We start from the raw sequence: 26,366 nt of genomic DNA, 5'->3' as shown, positions 1-26,366 counted from the left end.
ATTTTTGTGCTCCCTTTATTTTTTTTGAGCAGTGTATATAGAAATGTGCCAATTCGCAGAAGAATCTTACAGTTCTAGCCAATCTCTGCCAGCACATCTGGACGATACAGTTGTCAATAGTTGAGAAGTCTCAACATAACAACAATATCAAATAAAGGAACAGTGTAATGTAACTCACCTCACAGTATCCTTAATTTCAAGAGTAGCAAAATAATGTTTAACCAAATAGATGAGGGTTAGAAAGGAAGATTGCAGAAGTTCAATCTGGTTTTAGAAAACCTTGAGAAATGAGAAATGAGTGATTGCTAATGCACCATAGATATTTGAGATATCAAAAGAGTACCAAATAAAAGTCAGTTTGTGTTTCATTGATTATAGAAAGACCCTTGATTGGGTCAGTCATATTAAGTCATGGCTTGTACTTAGGGCTATGGAATTCTAGAATATGGGTATCTCCCATATTCTTAGTGAAAAACCTATAAGCCAGGAAGCTATAGACCAGACAAGTCACAGCAAAGCAGATTGAGTAACAGAATAATAGAGTTCAAAGAGACTATGAAGGTCTTATCCAAAGCTCTTTTGTCCAATGTCTTAAAAACTTCCAGTGATGGATCACTCACAACTTCTGGAGGCAAATGGTTCCCTGATTTAATTGTTCTCAGTTGTACGGGTCGGAGAATCCAAAGCGTGGGCTGTCTCCTGCTTTCTTGCTTAAAGACGGAATCAATCAAAGTTTCCACTGCGCATGCCCAGTTTTTGACTCAGTCTTCATGCAAAGAGGACACGAGGAGAGATTGCTCAGAAAGAAAGATAGAAAATATAGGATCAACGCTTTGGATTCTTCGAGAAAAAAAGTGAGAAAAGAGAAAGAGTAAAAATCAGCAAACTGTGAGTAAGCGAAAGAGCCGGGACTTCATCCCAAGACAGGAAAGCCCACATAGCTGTTTGGTGTTAAGAGAATAAGCGGCAGCAGCCTCAGTAAGAGCGGGTGGGCTCTTGATCAGCTAGCAAAGAAGGAAGGCAAATTAACTCAGCTTTCCCAGAGCCTTCGTTAAACAAACCAGAAGCCACACAAAGCCTTCAGTGCTCTCTTTAATTGGGGCAAACTCAGTCTTAGGCTGAGCAAGCTTCCAACACAGCCACACAAGCTGACCCAGAAAGGGAGGCAAGAGTCCATGCTCAGGCTGGTCTGAGTATACTCTATTGGCAAAAGCCAAAGGGAAAGACTATGGCCGAATTTTCTGAAACTGAGGCAAGCCTGGAGCAACAGGAATTCCCTGCCCCCAGTTCGAGCAGAGAGCAAAGCACAAAGGAACCCAGAGAGGCTGGGAGAGCTTTAGAAAGGCCTCTCAGCAGGATGTCCAAGGCAGATGGGAGGGAGGCATTAAGGAGACAAAGGACCATTGAGAAATGCTTCTCAAGGATGGAAAAGGAGGCGAAGAAAAATGGAAATTCCCATGCTCTAACAGGCAAACCAATGAAAACGAAGTATCAGGAAAGGAGCGCAACACTAGAGGGTGCTGAAGATCAGCCTTTTCAGCCTGCTCTTTGTGTGGATGAAGGATTGAGTGAATCAGAAAGACAATGCTCTCAGGCATGCAATGAAGAGCCCTCCCCCAAGAGAAAGAAATTTCCAACAGAGTCTAGCTCTTCCTTCACAGCATCGGAAGTCAGGGAACAGTCTTTTAAAGAGGAAATGAGGGCTATGATGAAAGAAATGATGACAGAATTCAGGGACAGTCAGGGTAACAGACACAGCCTGATACATAATGAGAGGAGACGGGATGCTTGTCATCATTCTACTCGGAGCAGGAGGAGTAAGGGAGGAACTGGGCTTCCAGGAGACAGTTCCAGTAGATCAGACACTCATAGTGAGGCCTCTGTTTCAAGAGAGGAAGAATATTGAGAGTCAGCTTTCTCAGATGAGGAAGCTAATGAAGCAGAAACCCCAACGTTCACAGGTCTATTTCGTCACCAGCTGTTTAAGATGCTGCTGGGGAAAGCTAAGATAGCAACAGGTCTGGGGAGAATCACAGGGACAGAAGCGTCTGAGTTAGAACCATCTGATTCCAAAGATAGATATTTTGCTAGAACCAAGGTTGAAAGTGAATCCATACCTTCACTGAATTGGTCAGGGAAGTGGTGGAAGATCAGTTGGACAGACCAGTTATTTTCCCAACGCCAGGGGGGAATGAGAGGAAATTATATAATGCGGAACTAGCGGACCTATTCCCAGTTCCCATGATAGACAGCCCTGTGGTAGCCTCCACATCTGCTACAGTATTGGCTAACAAAACTGAGGATGGTCTAAAAGGGGAGGATAAGTATACAGAACAGACCCTACAAAAAGTTCACCAGATCACGGCATGGGTGGTAAAGGCAACGTCCACGGCATCATCTTTCAGCAGAGCAGTCCTGATATGGATTGAACAGATGCAGGAAAGGATGCCACCTGGCGATCTTTGATTGCAACAGGATTTGAACAAAATAACTGCTGCAACAGAGTTCATAGCTGACGCCACACTTAATGGGGTCAAGTATGCAACTAAGGCCATCGCAGCTTCTGCAAGGTGACTTGTTTGGCTCCGCCACTGGCAGATAGATCTGAAACATAAATGGAAACTGGCATCAGCTCCAGTTAAAGGGGACAAACTTTTCGGGGAGGCCATTGAGCCATTACTGATTGAAACCGAGGACAAGAGGAAGGTCTTACCCAAGAAATTTGATCAGGCAGATAGGCGACCTTCTCCATATATATGGCAACAGCCCTTTCCTATCTCGGGGAGTGGCTTCAGCCACTCCCCATACACAGAGACAGTACATACAGACCCCTACTAGACATCCAGATAGGTCAGGATTTAAAGATGGGGTGGACAACGGTCCCAGGGAAGATGCCCCTTCTGAAGTTCGACTGGCAGGGCCTTCCGGCATACAAAGTGACAGCCGTAGCAATGCGCCCATCAGCAGGAGGCTGGGCCTATTCACCAACCGATGGGAGTCGACAACAACGGACAAGTGGGTCCTAGGCACATTAAGAAAAGGCCTAGTTTTGGAATTCATCTCCATACCCCTGAGCTCATTCAGAAGATGCCCGACACGGAGGGCGGAGCTGGTGTCGCGACGATACGGCATGCGATCTCGGAGGTCTGAGATCGCAGCCGATATCTTTGCCCCTGGATGGTCTAAACAGATCTAAACCATCCCGAAGAGACGTCGATAGTGAAGAGCGCATCCTGTAGATCCTAGGGATACCGCAAAGTCCCTGGTTGATCCGGGAGAAGCTCTTCTTGCCAGCGGCAAAGAGGCAGCCATTAAAGCTGCTGAAGTTGGGACAGCTCCGATACAGAAGAAAGCAGAAAGAGAAAGTGTGCCGGCTTGGTGAGAACTTTCATTTTGTATTCTAAGACTTAAAAGGACACCCTAAGGATAAGAAAAATCTGTAAAAGTTTTGACAGAAGTGAATAAGCGGCGATTTTAAACGGAAGTGTCAAAGTAAGGTTTTGCTTTTTTTTCTTATTGCTGGATTTCTATTCGCAATTTTGTATTTGCTAACTGGACTGGTCCTTTTTTTATATATCTATCTATCTACCTTTTCTTCTCCTTTTTGATTTTGCAATATTTTAGGCTAGAGGCTAGAGGTTCTGTTTAGTTATTTCTCTTTTTTTATTAATTTTTCCTTTTAAAAAATTTTTATTACGTTTTGCCTGGGAAAGGAGGGGGAAAGTGAGAGTAAAGAAACTTTGTAACACTGCCAACTAGAGGCTTGAAAATGCTTTAGATGAAGCTGAGAAAGCTGAGAAAGAAAGATCTGAGACTCTTTTTCAAGGACATTGCTATGTGATAAGATAGAGGGAAGAGCACGAGAGAATGTTATTGCAAGTGTTCTTCTGGATTTCTATCAACATTTGAAACCTGGTGTTCAAGCTTATGAAAAGAAAAGCTGATAAGTCTTTGGAAAAGAAAGTTATAATAAGAGCCTTGGATAACTAAATAAAGTGCAGTGTGTCCTTTTTATTTCTTTTAAGTAGTGCTACCCCTCCTTACCAGCTTTACTGTATTTTTTTTTCTAAACTTTTATTTTTGTAATATTTTTAACTTTGCTTTTTATTTTAAAGGGAAAGCCTCAAAAAAATTTATTCTTTCTTTTTTTCCCTGGCTTTTTTTTTGTTTTACCATCCACCCTTTTGGTTCATTTTTCTGTATCTTTTTTTATTCGAGACTTTTTAAATGGATTAAGGTGTTGAAGAACCTGAAGAATTTTTTCTCCTTTTTTTGTTCTTTTTAAGCCTTTTTTTCTTTTTCTTTAATTTAACTATCAATTGGATTAAGGTTTAGAAGAACCTGAAGAAATTTTGTCTTCTTTTTTTATTACTATTGGGTTTTTTTTTCTCTCTACCATTTTTGTTTTCTATTTTCCACCTTGGATTATAATTGGCCACTTCATAATTGGATTAAGGTTCAGAAGAATCTGAAGATTTTGAATCGTTTAAAATGAGTAGGAAACTTATAACCCCTGGTTCCTCAACTACTACTTCTGCCTCCCCACCATCTGGAGGACAACATTCAATACAGGCAATGTTAAAACAAGACGAAGATGCCCGACACCAAGGGACAGAAGCGAAAGGGTAATTATGGAAACAGCAGTTCAACATCTGCTGGACATTCGGGCAGTACAAGTTGTACCAGAGAACGAACAGGGACAAGGGTTCTATTCAAACCTGCTTGTTGTACAGAAGGTGTCGGGGGGGAAACCAATTTTGGATCTCAAATTACTAAACAGGCACATAGTATACAGGAGATTCAAGATGCAGTCCCTGCAAGCTATACTAGGGAACATCTGGGAGGGGGGTGTCCTGACATCAGTAGACCTCACAGATGCTTACCTACACATACCTATTACCAGGAGGCATTGGAAGTTCCTGTGGTTTTGTTATGCAGGGAGACACTACCAGTACAGGGCTCTACCATTCGGCCCATCTTCAGCACCGAGGACTTTCACCAAGGTACTGGCAGCAGTAGCAGCCTTCCTCAGGACAAAGCCCATACGGGTCCAATGCTACTTAGATGACATATTAATACAGTCAACATCGACTAAGAGCGCAGAGCGATCTAGAAACCATGATACAGACGTTACAAGAGCATGGCTTTTCGGTGAATTTCGAAAAGAGCCACTTAGAACTGACAAGGTGCTTACACACTTAGGAGCTGTAATAGACACCAACTCCTGTGAGGTTTACCTGTCACAGGAAAGACAGGACAGCATAAGGTCGTCAATAAATCAAGTGAGCACAGCTCCGGGGGTGTCCCTGGACTTGCTGTCACAAATATTAGGGAAGATGATATCATGCATCTCGATAGTACCTTGGGCCAGGCTTCAAGCAAGGACGTTGCAGTGGTTCCTATTACTTTACCAGAGAGCAGGCAAGGGCAATACAGGAACCAAGGTACGAGTCCCCCCCAGAGTGAAGCAGTCACTCCAGTGGTGGAGATCACCCGCAGTGACGAGGGGATGTGGGTTCAAGGAACCCACCCGACTATCACAACAGATGCAAGTTTAGTAGGCTGCGAAGCCCACTGTCAGAGCCAGATTACACAGGGTCAGTGGTCTCAGTCAGACCTCAAGAACAACATCAACTGGTTGGAGCTCAGGGCATCTCATCTGGCTCTAAGGGCCTTCAGGTCAGTGATAGTGGGCCAGCATGTGTTGATTCTGACAGACAACGTGACCACCAAGGCTCATATCAACAGGCAGGGGGGGGTACTCACTCCCTAGTGCTCATGCAAGAAGCAGAGCGTTTGGGCCACTGGATGGAGACACACCTTCTATTGATCAGGGCGGAACACATATCGGGAATGGAAAATGTTCAGGCAGATTGGCTCAGCAGAACAATGGTCGACCACTCAGAGTGGCGCCTACACCCGGACCTGTTCAGGGAACTGTCACACAGATTCAGGAGAGCAGTCCTGTTTGCGATGCCAGAAAATGCACAAGTCCCAAGATTCTACTTGAGATTCCCAACACAGGGAGCGGAAGGAACCAATGTGCTCCGAGGAGCATGGCCAAGGGGTTTGCTCTACGCATTCCCCCCACTCCCCTTGTTACCAAGGGTAATCAAGAAAGTGATACAAGAGGGGGCGGAGGTCTTAATGGTAGCACCTCACTGGCCCAGGAGGTCTCGGTATGCGGATCTGGTAGATCTGTTGGTATCGGACTATGGAAATTCCCCCAGACAGGGTAGAACTGAGTCAGGGAGCCATACGACACCCAGAGCCACAATGGCTTCAACTAACTGTATGGCACTTGAGAGGACCACGCTAAAGTGTTTAGAGTGCTCAGACAAGGTAATACAGACACTCCAGGCATCCAGGAGACCATCAACCAACAGAATTTATGATGCTACTTGGAGAGCATTTGGAATCTGGTGCTCCAAGAAACAAATAGATCCACAGTGTTAGTTACTCAAGTGCTGGATTTTCTCCAGGAAGGCCTGGAGAAGGATTTAACCCCTAACACTTTAAGGAGACAAGTAGCAACGATAGCTTCAGTGTTGGGTTGCGGGACCTCGGAGTCCCTCTCATGACACCCCCTAATCCGCACATTCATCAGAGGAGCAACCAATGTAAAGCCACCAGTGATACACAAGTACCCTACTTGGGACTTGATAAGGGTGCTAAGGGCACTCATGACTGAGCCCTTTGAACCGCTGAGGTCAGTTGGACTACCCTCACTCACCCTTAAGGTGGCCTTCCTAATAGCCATTACATCAGCCAGAAGAATATCAGAGTTGGCAGCATTATCCATGAGGGAGGAACTCTGTATAGTTCACCCGAACAGGGTAGTATTAAGATTAGACCCGACCTTTATCCCAAAGATCAATTCTACGTTCCATAGAGCACAAGAGCTAGTACTACCAGACTTCTGCCCGGAACCGGTCCATAGCCTGGAAAGGAAGTGGCACTCCTTGGATGTTAGGAGAGCTATACACATTTATATTAAGAGAACAAGGCCCATTAGAAAAACGGAAGCATTATTCGTTTCATTTAGACCGAGTTCGTTGGGGCAAAGGGTTTCACCATCTACCATAGGCAGATGGATCAGGACATGTATCACAAAAGCTTATGAAAGCCAATCATTGCAATTGCCGGGCAACATAACGGCACATTCAACCAGGAGTGCAGCCACATCAGCAGCATGGAACACACAGGCCTCGATTGAAGAGATCTGTAGGGCAGCAACGTGGTCATCGCCATCTCCATTCATCAGAAATTATAAACTGGATACATTTGCATCAGTAGAAGCATCCTTTGGAAGAAGAGTACAACAAAGAGTTCGCACAGAGATGGGGGCTCGGGACAAGGAGTTGGCCCACCCTCAGGACAATTAGCTTGGCTATATCCCACGCTTTGGATTCTCTGACCCGTACAACTGAGAAAGAGCGTTGGGCTTACCCGAAACGCATCTTCTAGTTGTATGGGAGGAGAATCCAAATCCCACCCTTAGATAGTTAGTCCCGAGCTCAGAACGGTTGAGAAAGAGCACCAAGAACTCTCCAAGTCAATCATCAGCCTTCATCAAAAACTGGGCATGCGCAGTGGAAAGGGGGCTGGACTTTGATTGACCCCATCTTTAAGCAAGGAAGCAGGAGACAGGCTACGCTTTGGATTCTTCTCCCGTACAACTAGAAGATGTGTTTCAGGTAAGCCCAACATCTTTCTCAATCAGGAAATTTCTCCTTAGTTCTAGGTTGGATTTCTTTGATAAGTTTCCATCCAATTACTTTTGTTCTACCCTCAGATGCTACTGAGAATAGGTTGGCCTCTCTGTGACAGCCTCTCAAATATTGAAATAGTGCTTTCATGTAACCTCTCTTTGTTGGGCTAGACATTCCTATAACTGGTCATCATATATTTTAATCTCCAGTCTTCTAATCATCTTTGTTGCTCTTTTCTACAACTCTTTCTAGAGTCTCAGTATCTTTTTTGTATTGTGGTGACTGGACAATAGTTCAAGTACTACTGTAGTATAAAGCAGTACTAACACTTCATATAATCATAATACTATCCCTTTGTTAATGCACCCTAGGATTGCATTGTCTTTTTATCAGATGCAGCACACTACTGGCTCATACTTAAGTGGTAGTATTAGGACTTCTAGATTCCTGGGAGTTAATGCTGTTGAGCCAGTTGCTAAGCACTCTATACAAGTGCATTTGGCTTTTCTTGCCTAAGTGTTCTCACCACTGAATTGCATTTTATAGATCAGGGCCCAGTGTTCAAATCTGTCAAGATTCTTCTGGATCTTGAGCCTATCTTCCAAAGTGTTGGCTATTCCTCCCAGCTTGATGTCATGCAAATTTGATGAGTTCCCCTTCTATCCCCTCCTCTAAATCATTTATGAAAAACAGAAGACAATGAGGAAAAATAGCAAGATTCCAAAATTCTTCACAGAAGTTGTAATTCTTTAAACACCAACAGTGGTTCCCAAAGTGGGCGGTACTGCCCCATGGGGGGCAGTGGGATGCCTTAGGGGGGTGCTAAGAGGCATGGGGGCTGGCGGGGGGCACTAAGAGGCGGCAGGGGGGTGCAAGGCACCGGCCCCACAGGGTCACCCATTGACTGTTGCACTGCTCCGGAGCCGGCACCTCGAATGCCCCCCTGCCACCTTTTAGTGTCCCCAAGGTGGCCAGCAGAAGGGCACTAAGGGGTGGCAGAGGGGCATTTGAGGTGCTGGCTGTTGCACTGCTCTGGAGCCGGCGCCTTGAATACAACAGCGGTGGCATGTTACGTGCCATCATGGCCGCATTTGACGTGCCACTCCCTGCCCACCTCTTAGCATCCCCAAGGGGGCTGGCAGAGGGACGCTAAGAGGTGGCAGGGGGCGTTCAAGGCACTGGCTCCGGAGCGGTGCAAAAGCCAATGGATGAGCCTGCAGGGCTGGCGCCTCGAACACCTCCCTGCCGCCTCTTAGCATCCCCAAGGGGCCTGGCAGAGGGGCGCTAAGAGGCAACAGGGGGACGTTTGAGGCGCTGGCCCTGCAGGCCCATTGACTGTTGTACCACACTGGAGTCGGCACCTCGAATGCAGCAGCACGTTGGGAAAAGCTGCCACCACCGCTTTCCCAAAGTGTCACTGCTGTCGCATTCTGTTCATTCGCCCATCCATCCATCCAAAAGGTCTGTCTGCCTGCCTTCCTGCCTACCTACCTATCTGCCTGCCTTTCTGTCTACCTACCTACCTACCAACCTACCAATATAGATCTATCTATCTATATCTATCTATCATCTATCTATCTATCTATCTATCTATCTATCTATCTATCTATCTATCTATCATCTATCATCTATCTATCTATCTATCTATCTATCTATCTATCTATCTATCTATCTATCTATCTATCTATCTATCTATCCATCCATCCATCCATCCATCCATCCACCCAAAAGGTCTGTCTGTCTTCCTGCCTGCTTGCCTACCCACCTGCCTGCCTACCTACCTACCTACCTATTTATCTACCAATATATCTACCTACCTACCTACCTACCTACCTACCTACCTACCTACCTGTCTCTCTATCTATCCAGCCATCCATGTTCGAAGTGACGGCCCCGCAGGCACATCGGGAAAGTAGAGCAAAGCCAATCTGTGAGGGAGGGAGGGGGAGAGAGAGAGAGAGAGCTGATGCATCAGATTGAAATGAGGCCTAATTTAGACTGAGGCCCTTTTCCACATTGAAACGTCTTTGGCTTCTATTAAAGGTTTTGTAGATGAAACATAGTCAAGACTATCAGGAACATCTCACATTTTCTTGAGGCTTTAAACAGGATCCATTGGACCAGATCTCCATCATAAAAAATTACTTTTCCCCAATGTATTACAGTGCCAATTCTGAAGAAGGCAAAACCAAAATATACTGGTAAATTACAAGAATACACACACACACACTCCCTTCTAACCCTGCTGGAGCAGGTGATTGGACTAGAATATCTCATTATCTTTCTTCTCCTTCTCTCTCTTTATTTCTTTTTCTTTCTGTCCCTTCCTTCCATCTCCCCCTTTCTTTGTCTGTCCCTTTTTTCTTTCCCCTTTTTGTTTTCTTCCTTCTCTCTCTCTCTTTCTTTTCTCTATCTCTCTTTCCCTCTCTCAGGCTCACCCCATTGACTTGGTGCACTGCTCCGCTTGGACTTGCTTCGGTAGGTCCCTCCGATGCAGCGGGCTCAATGGGCTGGACCTGCAGGGCTGGCACCTAGAACGCAGCAGTGGCAGCACATTTGAAAAGTAGAGCAAAGCCAGAGGTCAGTAATTTTTGCTGCAAAGAATCACAAAAGCTTCTATGTTGTGCACAAGAAGGGACACACATGACATTGCAATTCAGCAAAATAAAATAAATACAAATAAAAATCAACAAGAATTGGCAAAGCATCTCTGATTAGATTCTATTCACTACTAGAATCTAATCAGAGATGCTTTGCCGATTCTAGTCCAATGACCTGCTCCAGCAGGGTTGGAAGGGAGTGTGTGTGTGTATATGTGTGCATGGCTGTCAAAACTCCAAAAACAGGTCAAGTAGCTCTGGGAAGGCCAGTCATAAATTAGAACACTTGCTAAACAACTGGCCATTAAGTGAGGACCACTTGTATTTGGTTTGCCAGTCACCTGGCCACACCCACCCAGTCACATGATTACCAAACCACATCTATCCAGTAACGTGACCAGCAAGCCATGCCCACCCAGTTGTGTGATCAGCAAGCCACACCCTCAAATTAGGCAACGCCCCCAGAAATTTGAATCCGAACCCTGCGTGGGGGGGCACTGAGGATGAGTTTGTAGCACCAAGGGGGCGGTGGACTGAAAAAGTTTGGGAACCACTTCTAGAATATGATTCTTTTTTCTATAATTATTCTCTCTAATCATCAAAACCATAGATCACAGGTTCATTTTTAATCAAAAATCCATAAGGATTTTCCACTATAAATATATAGACATCTTTTCTAACCAAAGAAGCCATCAGTATGTATTAATATTGAAATATAAGCTTATACAGCCACATAAAATTGTAACCACATAAAAATATACTAATAAGACATAAGGCAGAATTCTGTATTCATAATAGACTGGGTAGACTGTCTAGTTCATGCTGAGATCTGTCATTCATTCAGTTTAGTATGTGCCAGCTTTAGTTGTTAGTTAGTTATATTTGCTTATTTACTTATAGACTACATTTGCCCACTTTTTAAGGCCGTGAAGTAAAAGCAAAATTTGAAATAATTATCCAACAGCCAATGTTCTTTAGGTGTTTCACAAAATAATAGTAATACTAGAATCAAGCAAAACATTGTAGATTCTTAGAAGTATTTCAGCAACATTCTTTCTAAGAAATTAGTCTATTTTTTATGGTTCTATCTTTATTATCTTATCAAAGGCTTGCTTATCTTACCTTAAACAAATAACTCTACTTGAGTTTTCAATTGGAGCTATGTTCCAACTTAATTATGCTTGCCAATAAGATTACCAAGCCTTGCACATTCTTACACCAGTGTTCAATTTGTATTATAACATGGTATTTTATTTATTAATTTGTAGAGTAGGTAGATACTATATCAACTTTAAACCATTTTTTTGTCGGGAACACAATGATATGTACATATTATATCAGACCTCCAACTGTCCTATTCTCTTGAAAGCATACTTCCAAGAATTGAATGTTTTTTTTTAAATCAGATGCAACACAATACTTGAGATGTTAAATATTTATTAATAAACAACATGGTTACAGAGATAAAATCTATTGTCAGATCAGGATTTCTTTTATTGTGTAAGAAAACCTGGAAGATAACTGCAACTTTTAAAAAAATCACAATGCAGCAATTAATGAGATTATTTTTAATCGCAAGATAGTCCATCAGCAGGGTTAAGTTAACATCCTCCCAATATAAAATCAACATAGCATGATATTAATTTGAACAATTAATATTGGAGTAAAATGGATCAAGCATGCATGAATATATGAGAATTAAGGAGATAACCGGATAAATACTTCACACTAACAACGAGATTCTGAAACATTTAAAAACCGAAATTGACATAAGTATTAATGTAATTATACAGAAAGAAGAACAACAGATTTATTACTCTGAATGAAAACTTGAAAATAATTTTTTAAGGAAGAAACTAATTAAGATTGTGGTCTATTGAAAAATATATTTTTTTTCTGCTTGCTTTATAATGTCTTAAAATGGATGCAGATTTTATCACACTACCTTCTTCACACAAGTCTAGCTGCCCTTTTAAATCTTATGTCAAAAAAAATTCCAAGTACAAGAATGTCATTACTATATTACTCAAATTAGAATATCTCACTTCATTTGCTTACATTGTGTAATTTAATTTTCTACAATATTAAATATTTAAGTAAATAAAATTAAGCACCTTTTACATGTCCAATATATTAAAATTTCATCCATTCCAAATATGAAAGTTTTTATTTTGTATTCAGAACACAGATTGTTCAGGATACTCTTTGTGGTTAAGTAAGTGCAGTTTGAGAGTTCCTATCAAGACGAATTCAAACTTACCCTGTTGATTTAGTGAAATCAATATAATTGAGTTATGACTAACTTAATTTTCAGATTAGAGTGAGACTTGTTCAACTGAATAAAATCAAGGTGCAGCCCAATGAGTTTGATATGTTAGAATTATTCCATCCAAATAATCCCATTTTAAAAGAAATGCAATATTCTCACTGCAGTCCAAAGAGTTTAAAGTGGAAATCATTTTAAATAATTTAAATCATTCCATCCATAATATAATGCAAGTGCTCAGATTCGAAAATTGCACCAACTTAGTGTAGAATTTGATACTTATAAATCATTGAATATTGATTTTATAGTGGAGTGCTACTGTTACATCTTTGCTTCTATTCATGCATTCCTAAGTATGTTTAGTTCAAAATATATTGTTTATTTTCAGAAAGTAAAAATGTTAGTATGAAATAGCCCTGAAACAACATAGCAAGGTTGATGAAATTTTGGAAAAAAGAATAGCACACTACTGCATGTATACCACAGAAAAATAATAATAAAATGAAGCAGGTATCTGCCAATACTGCATATTACTATGTATTATTTGCTGGACTGGTTTTGAAGTTAGGATTCAAAGTTGTGTTCTCCACTGAGCCGAAGGGAGAATCCAGGATGGATAGTCTCTAGTCTCATAGCTCTGCAGACTGAGTTGAAAAACTGAGGACACCCCGCTCCAGTAACAAATTTCAAATAATTCATAAGAATTGTATATCTAATCTGCTTTTGCTCCACCTTTTTAAATACGTGCTTTTCAGAAATGGAATTGATGCTAGCTAAACTATGATCAGGAAGATAGGAAGCATGAAGTCACCTTCTGTAATAAAGAAGCAAAATTTAGGGTAGAAAATGCATAAGAAATTGCATTTACTCTCAATGTATATGTGCAATTGGAGGAAATGCTACTTTCCAATGGCTTCAGAAGAACTGAATTTTTTCTCTGCTTGTTGCATGCAAGCACCAGGTTGTTGATAGTGACATACGAGTCAGGGGGATGGGTTCTCTCTGCAGCAAACATAGGAATATCCCTATGTATTCTAGATTTCAAAAAGTATTGGCTAAAAGGACAAGCATAAAAAGGAAAGACATTTAGATCTTGGCATGCTATATTGTATGATCTCTGAGCATAGGATCAAGCTTGCATTACCACTTTATAGAGCCTGATATATTTTTTTTTGCAAAATTGTGCTGTTTTAGGTTTTTCATTCAGCTTCTCAGTTTAAACAATTATTTAATAGCATTCATTTTAGATAATGTCTGGAATAGTTATTACAGATTGGAATAACCGCTACAAACTCAATCACAAGTAATTGGCAACAATATCAAATGTAGGAATATCGGTAAATGAGTGGATATAAAGTACATCTAATAAATGCTACAATGACTAAAATATTACAAATTGATTTAGTATTGGAACATTGAACTATTTCTAAATTTCAAGTGAACTAATTTTTCAAATTTGCAGTTTTGTACATTTAAATATGACAACTAGTTACTTCCACGCGTAGATCTCCCAAATGAGCCTCACTGAACATACAAACATCTTAAGTGCTGCTTGCAGATTCATAGTCTGGTTAAGAAAGTAGTCATGCCTTTTAAGGTTTTATTTTTCATAGTGGTCCCAATAATATGAAATGCTCCAACATCAATTTATTTGAATTTTAAATTATTGTACCCAAATGCGTATCTCAAATGTCCTACTTCAAGATTTCTGAATTTCAGAAAACTGAGAATCATTTCTCCAATTTCTAATCCAACTCCAATTTCATATTGTAATGTCTCATAATTTTAAGATCAAGTCAAAATTCCAGTTTTTCATGTTTTAGAATTAATTTTTCCTTTTCAAATTTTGTATTTGCAAATAAGTTTCAAGTATTTGTATATTATGTGGAGATATATTTTCACATTTTAATTTTAGATAAACTTGCATACTCAAAAACAAAGCAGCTACTTATAATTGCAACATGGACAGGCAACCTATGACCTTGATCCACATGTGCATATGTGTGTGCGGCCTGCGGGCCCTTAAGAGATTATAGAGACATGGATTTTCCATTACTGTACTTTATAGCCAGTAAAGTAGTTGGAACATATTTGTTTGAAACTGAATTTGTGCATGAGTTTTTCAATTCTCAGATAACTTTTCTCCTTTTTGATGCCCACAAATTACATACATTAGAAGTTGATATTAAAATCCTGATTATTCAGAGCACAGAGCTGGACCATTTGAAATTTAGGAATATGAGCAGAGGCAGCATATATGGCCTTGTACCACAATGTTTTAAACATTTGTTTTGCAAAACCTGAAGGGCTAATAGGGTATTATGGTGATGATGTAACATATTAACAATTATTTGCATTAGTTAGGTTCTTTTTACCACTATAAATATTTTAAAAGAATGACCCTTATATAGTTCTTCATTTATGTCTGTTCATTTAATGATAGTTCAAAGGTATGACAGTCTTTGAAAAAATGATTTATGTCCAATGTTTACACTTATGACTATCGTATCTCCTCTGCAGTCACATAACTTCACTTTAGGCATTTGGCAGCTAGCTCACATTTATAACAAGTTGCTGCATCTTGCAGTCTTGTGATTTACATTTTTTTGCTGATTTCTGGCAAAAAAATTCCTATTAGAGAAGCTGGATTTTTTTAACAACCAAGTAATTTTTTCATGACTGACTGCCATAAAAACTGACAGAATAGGCTCTGATATGATACTTTCCATTGTTAGTACAATGTATGCAATTGGAGTTCTGCATCTCTGTGATGAAGCTAAATTACTGGAGAAATGCATATCAGAGGAAGCCAGAATTTCTGACAAATAAATTTTATTGTAAATGAGCTGCTTGATTGGTTCTGCTCGACTCCTATAGCCAGTGGATCTATCTAAATAAAATGCCATAAGATCTCTTAATATTTTATCATTATATCATTTAAAATCTGTCTTGTTTTCTCATAAATTGAGCTTGGAAAGCACTGTTTCTGACTCTATAGAATAAATTTCCTCATTCCATTTATAAAAAAAAACTAAGCAAACAGTGAAATTCATAGCTGAATAGAATACAAAAATGATGTAAATTAAAGAAAATATATTACAAAAGTCTAAGTTCAGATTATCTATGAAATGACTATCTCAAGGTTCCAAATTTCTCAGGTTAAAGCATGTGCTTAACACTGCACTCCTCCTGTACTTGTTGTATATGCCATTTTTAGAATCTAAAATAAAGTGTTGCAAATGTGGAAAAAGAGAAGTAAATCCCCTGCTTTGCCATTTCATGATGAAAACGATTTGATGAAATTGTTGCAATGCTGTATCAATGTAGGACTCATGGAATTTTTAGAATGAGCTGGTTGTTTCAGATGATGATCTGGTAGTCTTCAATTTAGGATCAGATAAACACTAATGCACGACACTCTCTTAATGTCCTGATTCAAACTAAGTAATCTATTTGCTTTCTCCAAATATTAAGGCTGAGACAATTGACCTGAGCTGTGTTCCATAGAAATTGTTTGGGGTAATGCAGTATTTTTGTGTATTGTTTGAAATCAATGGATTTATCATCCATATTTATAAATTGTAACAAATATTTTGTAATAAAAGTATTCAACGCTATATGCCAACATCATTCCTTGGTTTGCAGGATGCAAAATGTTGAAGCTTACACAAAAAGTCAGGGTCCAGACAGTATTTTTTAGAATATCATGCATGATACTAAAATAAAATTAATTTAATAAACAAAAGGTTGTGAATTTTATTCCAAAATGCTGTTTTTGTTTATTTCTGATGCTGGCCAAGTCTGCTAATGAACATATTACAATATAAACCAAAATACTGGAAAACATGTAACCATTTACTACAAGACAAATAATCACCCAATTCTAGATTTAAAGCAAGGTCATATATTTTCAAATGTTTATCTAAGGCAGATGGTCATCTTAAAAAAAAAAAGATATTAAACAAACTGTTTAGAAGAGGTAGAAAATACCAAAATATTGTATTAGAAAAACATTTGTCTTTTAACACAATTACTTTGCAAATTGTTAAAATGAAGGATTTTTATATTGTTTTAATTACTTTTTAAAGTGGAAAGTCTACAGAGTGAAACTAAAAAGTTCTGTCAGTACTTAGCTCAGATTATTTCATTTGGTCAAATTTACCCATGTTCTAGATTAGATAAGAGGAACCTTTGAAAGATCAGGGTTATATATTTCATCTCCTGAGCTTCTGGGAAGTCACAGGAGTCTGCCTAGTAACATAATGAGACCATCAAGGAATAGGATTGAACGGAGGAGGTATTTTTCTATATTTGTAGAGTTTTAAGACTTTGTTTCAGGTAGGTGTGTGTGTGTGTGTGTGTGTGTGTGTGTGTAGAAAGTACTGAATCACTCAAGCAGCCATGCTTTTTTCCAGACTTATATGGCTGTATCCATATGAAGTAAAATGTCTGTGCGTCTATGCACATATGAAGGCAGCTTGAAGCAACTTCCCAGGCACAGAAGCCGAGAAGAAGAAAAAATCATGATTACTCTAAAGAAGTGCTTTGTATGCTTTTTAAAGTATCTCTTTCAAAGGAGTTGCAGCAGCTTCCTATACAGCATTATCCATATACATCCTTTGGTACACAATTTTCTTGGAATCTCTTCTGTTCTACTAAACTCTTCAATTCTTCAACAGTTTTCAGTTTATTTCACCAAGTCATAAGAGAACTTCCCAAAGTTTTTAATCTGTTTTATAAGGCAGTAGAATTACCAATACTACTACCACTTAGATTATTTCTTGGAATATTTTTTTTCATTAGATACAATATAAAGGTACTGAATCTGTTGAAAAATAGTCCAGTCAAAAGAACAGATATAATAAATAAACAGCAGCTTTGGTATTGCCCTGCTGAGGGATCAATGTCAGCTATTTGCTTGTATTTTGTGTGGCCAAATGCTGCTGACTCAATATTTGTCACACAATTTTATATAAGGCATTAAATCTTACTTGCATCATCCTTTGGAAAAATAGTGTTAATCTCTCTTTTGTCTCCATTTAAAAATAACATTCAGTAATCATCGATTTATATATAAAGAAAATTAGTTTTTGTAAATTTGAAAATATATTAATTTTGAAATAGAAGAGAAATACATTGAAGTATATATGCATGCCGAAGTCTTAAGTAATAGTCTATAAGATCAAAATTATATGCAGCATTTCCTTCCTTATAAACAGAAAAGGATTGTTAAAGGTCCTCTTCACTTGATTCTTTTTCACCACAACACAGGATTATCCAGCATGGAAAATCCAGGGTTTTTTCTAAGTTCCAGGTAAGTTCCATTGCTTACCCAAGAGTCATCTGCAGATTTCCTGTAAAATAGTAAAGAAACAATTTTGTTTGTGGCTGATACATCTGCTTTTATTTTCCTATCTAATAGACAGAGGTAATGGAGTGTCTAGCTAGACTACTGGAGATACTGAACTTTTCATCATTTTTAATGCCCTTCATTCTACTTTAACCTCTTCTTAGAACTGTCATACAGTGGAAAAGACTTAAAAGTATTTTGTATTTGTACAAATTTGATATAAAATTTGTATTAAAATAATAAAACTCCACATGAATTTCTGAACAGAGAGTGGAACAAAGTATTTTTTTCCAATACATGAATTTCTCCCCTTTACTCCTTATAGATAGTCCTTGACTTGCAACAGTTCATTTAGTGAACTGTCATTTAGTGATGTTTTGAAGGTACAATGGCACTGAAAAAAGTGATTTACGACTATTTTTCACATGACCATTGGAGCATTCACATGGTCACATGATCAAAATTCAGATGCTTGGCAACTGATTCATATTTATGATGGTTGCTATGTCTCAGAATCATGTGACCATCTTTTGCAACCTGATAGCAAAGTCAATGGGGAAGTCAGATTCACTTAACAATCATGTTATTAACTTAACAACTGCGGTGATTCACTTAACAACTGTGGCAAAGAAAGGTCATAAAATGGGGTAAAATTCACTTAACATCTATGTTGCTTAGCAACAGACATTTGGGCTCAATTTTGGTAATAAGTTAAGAACTATCTGAATTTTATACTGTTTCTGACATACTTCTGTTTGAAATTTTGTCATTTTATTATGAGATAAAACAATATTTATTTGATTTCTACAGGCTGTTCTAACCAGAAAACATCAATAAAGAAGTCCTCACCATAAAACATTATGAGAAATGAGCAATTTTTATTTTATTTATCTGTTACTCAATAACAAAAATCCAACATGACTAACCTGTCATGTTATAAATTACCTGAAAAATCTAGGATGATGTTCTATATTGCTTTCTTCTAGAACTTTCCTCCGTGCTCTCTGCAGCTCTTCAATTCTTTGTTTTTGTATTTCTGCACCTTCAATATTTCCTTCTTCTAAGAACCTATTATAAAGCAATATTACATGAAGAAAACAATATTGATATATACTAAAGTTGTGTAATTCTCATATTGTCTTGCTTTGGTCTGTGTATACATTGGGCACAAATGGCTATGAGAAAATTCAGTAGAATGATTCTAGAAGTGAAGAGTAATTAAAACAATAACTGCAAATTTTTTTGAGACAGGTAAAATCATCAGTGCTTTTTCCACCATTAGAATGAAATATCTTTTCTTTGAAGGAGCAAAACGTCTTGACAATAACATCTTTCTGTATTTTGTTTATACAGTAGTTTTTGTTTAAAAAAATTACCTTTGATCTGGCCTAAATCGGGTATCAGTAGGTGGCAACAGTGATCTACTGATGGGCTCGAATTCATTTAATTCTAATGCAAACTGTGTGAAACCATACCATTGTTCATAGTCTTTAGGCATTGGATCTGAAAAGAAAAATATAATAAATTCTTAGGTAAAAATTATACCTTTTCCCATTAAAATATTATAGTCTTAGTTTTTTAAAAAAAAACTTATATAACAAACGCCAAAGGGTTTTTTTGTGTTTGTGTTGGTACCTCAGCTTTCAAATTCTAAAATTCTATGTCTGAAATTAGTTGCAATAATTCTAAAATTGTCTTACTCTCACCAACAGTTAAAACAGCAACATAAATTTTATATGCACTTTTATGCTTTTGATGTACTCCCTTTTAAAAATAGTGACACTATTTTTTCATATTTAAGATTTCTTGAATTTGTGTAAGGTTTAATGATAATATAAATGTAAAAATATTCAGTAATATTGTTTTAATGTCTTAATGCCATTGTAGTGTTACTTATGTACTGATTTTTTTTCCTTTGACACTTGTACACCGAAGACACTTGTGAAAATTGAATGTCATGTAGGTCAGTCATAATTTTGAGTGTGCACAAAATGGAGTCTTGTGTGAATATCTGGCTGCCATATATACACATGAAAAACCTGGCATGAATTGTCAATACAGTAAAACAAATAAATGACAATGTATATAATCCAAGACCATTTGTATAGCTGAACATCCAAATCTATTAAGTATACTGTACACAGGCTGGATTCATACAACATTGAGAACAAAAAATCCTATTTCCTATGATAATGTTTTATAAAGTTGGATATGGATAATATTAGTGTTCTTTCCTTTATGAAATTAACATTTATAAAATATATCATTCTAAGAAAATGAACCAATCAATTCTAATCTTGTTCCATTTAAACAGTTTTTACTAATTAGTAAAATTTTCAATAAAACTAACAGTGCACTATATTATAAAGTACTACAGAGAAATTTGCTAAAATGAAATATTAGATTAGGAACAATAATAGATTATGGAGAAAGAAATCAATAGTTGTACCAATAGTAACAAGAGCCTTGGAGCAATACCCAAAGGGCTGCCTAGATACATGGAAATTTTAAACTTATTAGACCTGAACATCCTGATTTTGCAATAATAAAGATGAAAAAAGATGTAATGAAATAACTTGTAATACCAATAGAAATGGTAGAGAAAAGAGCAAGGAAAAGGAAGCATTGGTCAGCACCAAGTGAAGATGAACTGCAGGGCTTTTGGTTGAAGGACCTGACTGGTCTATACCTTCTTGTTGCAGTTAACAACATAGTGCAAGGAGTGGTTAACATCTAGCAAAACTTTTTAGTATTTATTTGATTTGTCAATCGCTTACCAGATACAGGTATAAGAATAAATATAGTTTTGAATACATGAGATAGATACTTATAAGAAAAATAAAAAACAATAGGAGAGGGATGGTAGGCACGATTAATACACTTATGCACCGCCCCCTACAGGCCTCTTAGGAAGGGGGTAAGGTCAATAGTAGACAGTCTAAGGTTAAAGTTTTTGGGGTTTGGGGAAGAAACCACAGTCAGGTAGAGTATTCCAAACATTGACCATTCTGTTGCTGAAGTTGTATTTTCTGCAGTCAAGTTTGGTGTGGTTAACCTTGAGTTTGTATCTGTTGTGTGCTCTTGTATTGTTATGATTGAAGCTGAAGTATTCATTTGCAAGTAGGACATTGCAATGTATGATTTTATATACTATATTTAGATCGGACCGGAGGCGGCATAGTTCTAGGTTTTCTAGGTCTAGAGTTTCAAGTCTGGTGGCATAAGGTATTCTGCAATGAGGAGAGGAGAGGAGAACTCTTCTTGTGAAATATTTCTGGATTTTTTCAATTGTATTAATATCAGATACATGATATGGGTTCCAGACTGATGAGCTGTATTCGAGTATAGGTCTAGCAAATGTTTTGTATGTTCTAGTTAGTAGTGTGATATTACCAGAGAAGAAGCTACATAAGATTAGATTAACAACTCTTAATGCCTTTTTGGCTATGTAGTTACAGTGGGCTCTAGCACTTAGGTCATTAGAGATGAGTACTCCAAGGTCCTTGACAAAGTTTGGATCCTCAACAAAGTCTTGACTATTTAGCTTGTATTTTATTTTTTGATTTTTTCTGCCAATATGTAAGACAGAGCATTTATTTGTTGAGATTTGAAGTTGCCATTTGATTGACCATTCTGATACATAGTCAAGGTCTTTTTGGAGGGGAGTAGTATTGTCTGTGGTATTGAATAGCTTTACATCATCAGCGAAGAGAACGCAGTTGCTCTTGATATGATCACAGAGGTCATTTATGTAGAGTATGAAGAGAGTTGGTCCTAAAACACTGCCTTGGGGGACACCACTGTTGACAGGTACATAATTTGATAGGACGCTCCCAATTTTGACCATTTGTTGTCTGACAGGAATGCCTCTGTCCAGTTATGTAGGTGTCCATAAGATTTTAGTTTTAGTAGTAGTTTGTTGTATACCACTGAATCAAAGGCTTTAAAGAAGTCTATGTAGATTGCGTCTATTGCTTTGCCCTGATCGAGTTGTGTAGTCCATATGTTTTTGCAGTGTAAGAGTTGCAGATTACAGGATAGTTTTTTTCTGAAACCAAATTGTTTATTAGAGAGTAGGTTGTTTGTCTCTAAGTGGAGGATAATGGCTTGGTTAATAATTGATTCCATGACTTTACAGGTGATGCAGCATAACAATGTCTTCTGTAAAATCGATATTTATTAGATCATTGTAGTTGCCTGTGGTTTGACTGGGAAGTACTGGGCTTGATCCATTGCTGTTTACAAATACTTACCTGATTAACAGCAAAAGGAACAGCACCAGGCAACTACAGGCCAATTATCTCTTAACAACTTTCAAATTACTAACTGGTATGGTAACTGATGCAGTCCAACAGCATCTAGTTGAAAATAAGCTCTTTACACCCCAGCAGAAAGGAAACCACCCAACTATCAGAGGAATAAAAGATGAACTCCTAACTGATAAGATGATTCTGGAAAAGTTCAAGAGAAGGAAGACCAACTTGAATGTAGCATGGATTGACTATAAAAATGCACTTGATTCTCTTGCCGCATGATTGGATAATCAAATGTCTAGAAATAACAGGAGTCAGTAAAACATCAGAAGCTTGTGCACAGATCAGTGGCTCAATGGAAGACATGGTTGCAGGTCAATGGGGAGAGACTAGGAGATTAATATTAAGAGAGGAATATTTCAAGGAGATTCACTATCACTATTATTGTTTATCATTGCACTGACTTCTCTGTCAACAATACTGAATAATTCATGGCAATCAAAACTTTATGGAAAAACATTTGAAATAGAGTTGCTGCTCAATGTTATTCATATTGCAATGGAGTTTGGACTGGACAAATGCACCATGCCCACTAGCAAGTGTGGAAGAATAGTGAAAATGGAAAGAATCAATATGCCAGACAGAAATAACATCAAGAGACTGGATGAAGAAGATCACTACAAATACTGGGCATCCTTCAAGTTGACAGCATCAAGCACATCAAAGTCAAGAAAAAAAATACAAGTGAATACATCAAGGGAGTGAAAAAGATCTTAAAGTTCAAACTCGGTGAAATATGATCAAAGCAATCAACACCTGGGCAATTCCAGTTATTAGATACACAGCTGGAATAGTGGACACAAACTGAACTTGGATAGGAAGACCAGAAAAATAATGACAATGAATCATGCCCTTCATCCTTGCAGTAACATTGTCAGACTCTACCTACCAAAGAAAAGAGGTGGACATGGAAAATTGCAAGTACAACTGACACGTTTGAAGAAGAAAAAAGTGCATTGGAAGAAAATACAAAAGACAGTGAAGAAGATGCGCTGAAGCTAGAATACCAGGAAGGCTTGCTGACTATATGAGAGACCACTGGACACAAAAAAGATCAAATGAAAAATAGAATGGGGACATGGGAAGACAAAGCATTTCATGGCCAATACATTAAAAACAGTAGGGAAAACTGATAATAAGAGCTGGCAATGGCCAAGAGTAAGAAAGTTGAAGAAAGCGACAGAGGGGCTAATTCTTGCTGCACAAGACCAAGCCTTAAGAACAAATGCATACAAAGCCAAAATTGAGAAGACAGCATCAGATAGCAAATTCTATCTCTGCTAAGAAGCTGAAGAAACAGACTGACTACAAGCAACAGCATGACATATAATAACAATAGTGCACTGGAAAATCAGCAAGAAATATAATTTGCCTGCAAGCGAGAACTGTTGGGACCATAAAATAGAGAAAATCATAGAAAATGAATAAACTAATTGCTTTGGGACTTTAGAATTCACACAGACACCTATCACATAACACCCCAGACTTAACAATTGTCAGTAAGACAAAAAAGTCTGGCTAATGGACATGGCAGTATCTAGAGACAGCAGAATAGAAGAAAAAGAACAGGAGGATATAAAAAAATACAAAGATCTGCAACACAAATAGAATGACTATGGCAAAGGCAAGCAAGTGTAGTACCAGTAGGTGCCTTGGGTGCAATCCCAAAACAACTGAAGCACCACTTGAACACCACTGGCTTTCACAAATTCACTATCAGTCAATTGCAAAAGGTGTCTTTATTTTGATCAGCTTATGTCCTGCAACGATATAGGTAACACCATCAAACATCCCCATCTGCCTATCCCAGGTCCTTGGAAATGACTAATTAGATAAACAAAAACGCCAAATTCAGCTGAACTTCTGACAGTGCAACAATCTATAATAAATAACAACAATATATCAAACTTAAAAATTAAATGGCTCATCAGTCACTAACTTGCTCTCCAAATGCAATTTGGTGAAGATGGTGTTCCGCAATAAATATTTTCATGCCATTTTCCAAAAAGCCGGTGTACTACTTTTCCATTTTTGTCCAAAACATTGCCTTCAATATCATGAACACTGCGATTCCAATATTTAGTCTGGAGAAAAGTTAGCAAAATCTGTATCATGTTAAAAGTTCAAAACAAAATAAAAGGAAGGTAAAAAACTAAATAAGTCCCAATTACCTTTACAAAAGTAAGTTTGCAGTGACAGCTATCATCATTCAGATTCTTGATTATAATCTCTCCATAGTGTTCTATCCATCGTTGCCCATTTAAAATATTATGAATGCAAGATGTTACTTTATTCCATTCATAATGGTCCTTAAACCTGGAGTTAATAAAGAATTATTAGTGCATCATGAAAGAAAAAGATAGCCAATAAAGTATTTTTCTAAAATACTCAAAATATTGGGATTTGATCTTTTCAGAGAAACTGAGATAATGCTTGCTTGACATATTCTCAACCATATGGTGCTTTATAGCATTATGGCTTAGCATATAATACTGTATCTAACCACTATGTTTTATAAAATACATGTTTATCACTTAGACAGTATAAAGTCATTCAGTATTAGTTTATTCAATAAACAAGCAAACAAACAAATGGTTACACAGATTATGGCTTTGCACAATGTGACCAACCATTCAATATTCCTGAGAGAAAAATACTGACTTCCTAAATACTGACTTGCTGAACTAAAAAAGCAGCTAAATCAAAGTTCTTTAAAATACTTCTCTTTCACTAATTCTCCATAAAGCAATTATAATAAGGCTGTGCAATCAAGAATATAGGTTTTCAAGTAAATGCTAAATTGGAAAAAAACTTAAAATTTAAATGTCACAAAATTAGCTCACATTAACTGTTTAATAGAAAACAAGTCACAGAAAATATTATTTTATTAACATGAGAAAATCTATGTGGAAAATTCAATCCCTATAACTTATATTTTATTAAACCAAAGAAAGTGAACAAATGAGGCTTAAAAACAACTGAGTTGTAAAATGTGATCTTGCTAGCAATCCAACTGTCATGCTTGCTACTGGAGAACTTACCCTGGCAAAATTACATGTGTTGTGCCAATTGGTACTATTTCAATGGATTTTCCCCAGAATTTATTTTTCCATCTGATATCTGAAATTAAACAAAAATAATAAACAACAAAATTAAACAAATCCTTAATATTTGATGGCACTCTGTCTTTAGTTAAGCTTTTTTGATCAGTTTATAAGCCCTAAATTATCAAAATGATATCATAACATCCAACCTTTAAGGTTACAACAGTGCTGTTAAACATACAAAACCATAATAAGGTAACATCCAATTTTTATGTTTTCAGAAGAGCTGAACATAGATGTAACTATTATGGAAACATGATGGGATTCATCCTGTTGACAATAACATTTGTTTATTATGTTCTAAGCTGTATACTATTAAATTGAGTCACAGTATTTTACAATGCAAGTAAAAACTGAAAGTGCAAAATCCCATTCAAACTTACTATCAATAAAATAAGCAACATCACTAATAGGATTAAAAAATATAGAAATGACAACTAGGGCAAATGTGTTTACTTAGGTTGCTTCCCTAAACTAATCTGACTTCAAAGTAACATTGCTGAATACAGTGGAACCCCTTGGACATTCTCCTTGTGGAGGGTGGTGCATGACAGCAAATGTTATTTTCTCAGAAACTTCCATCACACTTCGAAAGGTTTCCATGCTGATCCCAAAACAGGTTCCACAGTTATAGGGGAAAACTGCATTCTAAATCTCAATAGAAAGTTGGGTTATTATTCAAATTATTATAATACCACTCAAACATCTTTCTCCTTTGTTCTTGCATTCCAAAAATTGATGATATAAATTAATGAGTTACCTTGCCAAAATATAAAGTTATCAGATTCAGCATGACATGCAGATATAGCTGGGTGATGACTGACCTAACAAGAAAGGAAGGTAAGGTTACAATTAAATTTACTTTCTGTTCTCATATTTATTTTTGAAATGGCTTCATGTTTCTTTGAAGAAAAGATACCCCACAAGAGGGAGCTATTAAAATAAAAACCAACTATTAATAAAGTAGTGCTAAAAAATTAAAACAAATAATGGAAATTAAAGTTTGATACATTTTCTTCTG

General features: G+C 37.7%; 2 protein-coding genes across 16 annotated transcripts in view; one reads left to right on the top strand and one right to left on the bottom strand.

The window, feature by feature from the left end:
* PALS2 (protein associated with LIN7 2, MAGUK p55 family member) overlaps positions 1–26,366 on the top strand; it is a 249,156-nt gene that overhangs the window by 97,986 nt on the left and 124,804 nt on the right. The window lies entirely within an intron of this gene.
* OSBPL3 (oxysterol binding protein like 3) overlaps positions 16,333–26,366 on the bottom strand; it is a 110,816-nt gene continuing 100,782 nt past the window's right edge. For all 14 annotated transcript variants that reach the window (XM_087945365.1, XM_026673624.2, XM_087945371.1 and 11 more), the window contains 7 exons: positions 26,106–26,169; positions 25,283–25,361; positions 24,413–24,557; positions 24,181–24,325; positions 19,305–19,431; positions 18,874–18,996; positions 16,333–17,932 (listed from right to left, as the gene is read on the bottom strand). In XM_087945365.1, coding sequence (XP_087801491.1) covers positions 17,836–17,932; positions 18,874–18,996; positions 19,305–19,431; positions 24,181–24,325; positions 24,413–24,557; positions 25,283–25,361; positions 26,106–26,169 — 780 coding nt within the window. In that variant the 3' untranslated portion in view covers positions 16,333–17,835. The remainder of the gene's footprint in view (positions 17,933–18,873; positions 18,997–19,304; positions 19,432–24,180; positions 24,326–24,412; positions 24,558–25,282; positions 25,362–26,105; positions 26,170–26,366) is intronic.

This window comes from Notechis scutatus, chromosome Z, assembly GCF_049901735.1.
Source record: "Notechis scutatus isolate UNSWTSFEM ecotype Mainland chromosome Z, rNotScu1.2, whole genome shotgun sequence".
NCBI classification, from domain to species: domain Eukaryota; kingdom Metazoa; phylum Chordata; class Lepidosauria; order Squamata; family Elapidae; genus Notechis; species Notechis scutatus.
The sequence above is the reverse complement of the archived record's forward strand: the minus strand, read 5'-3'. Positions and strand labels throughout refer to the sequence as shown.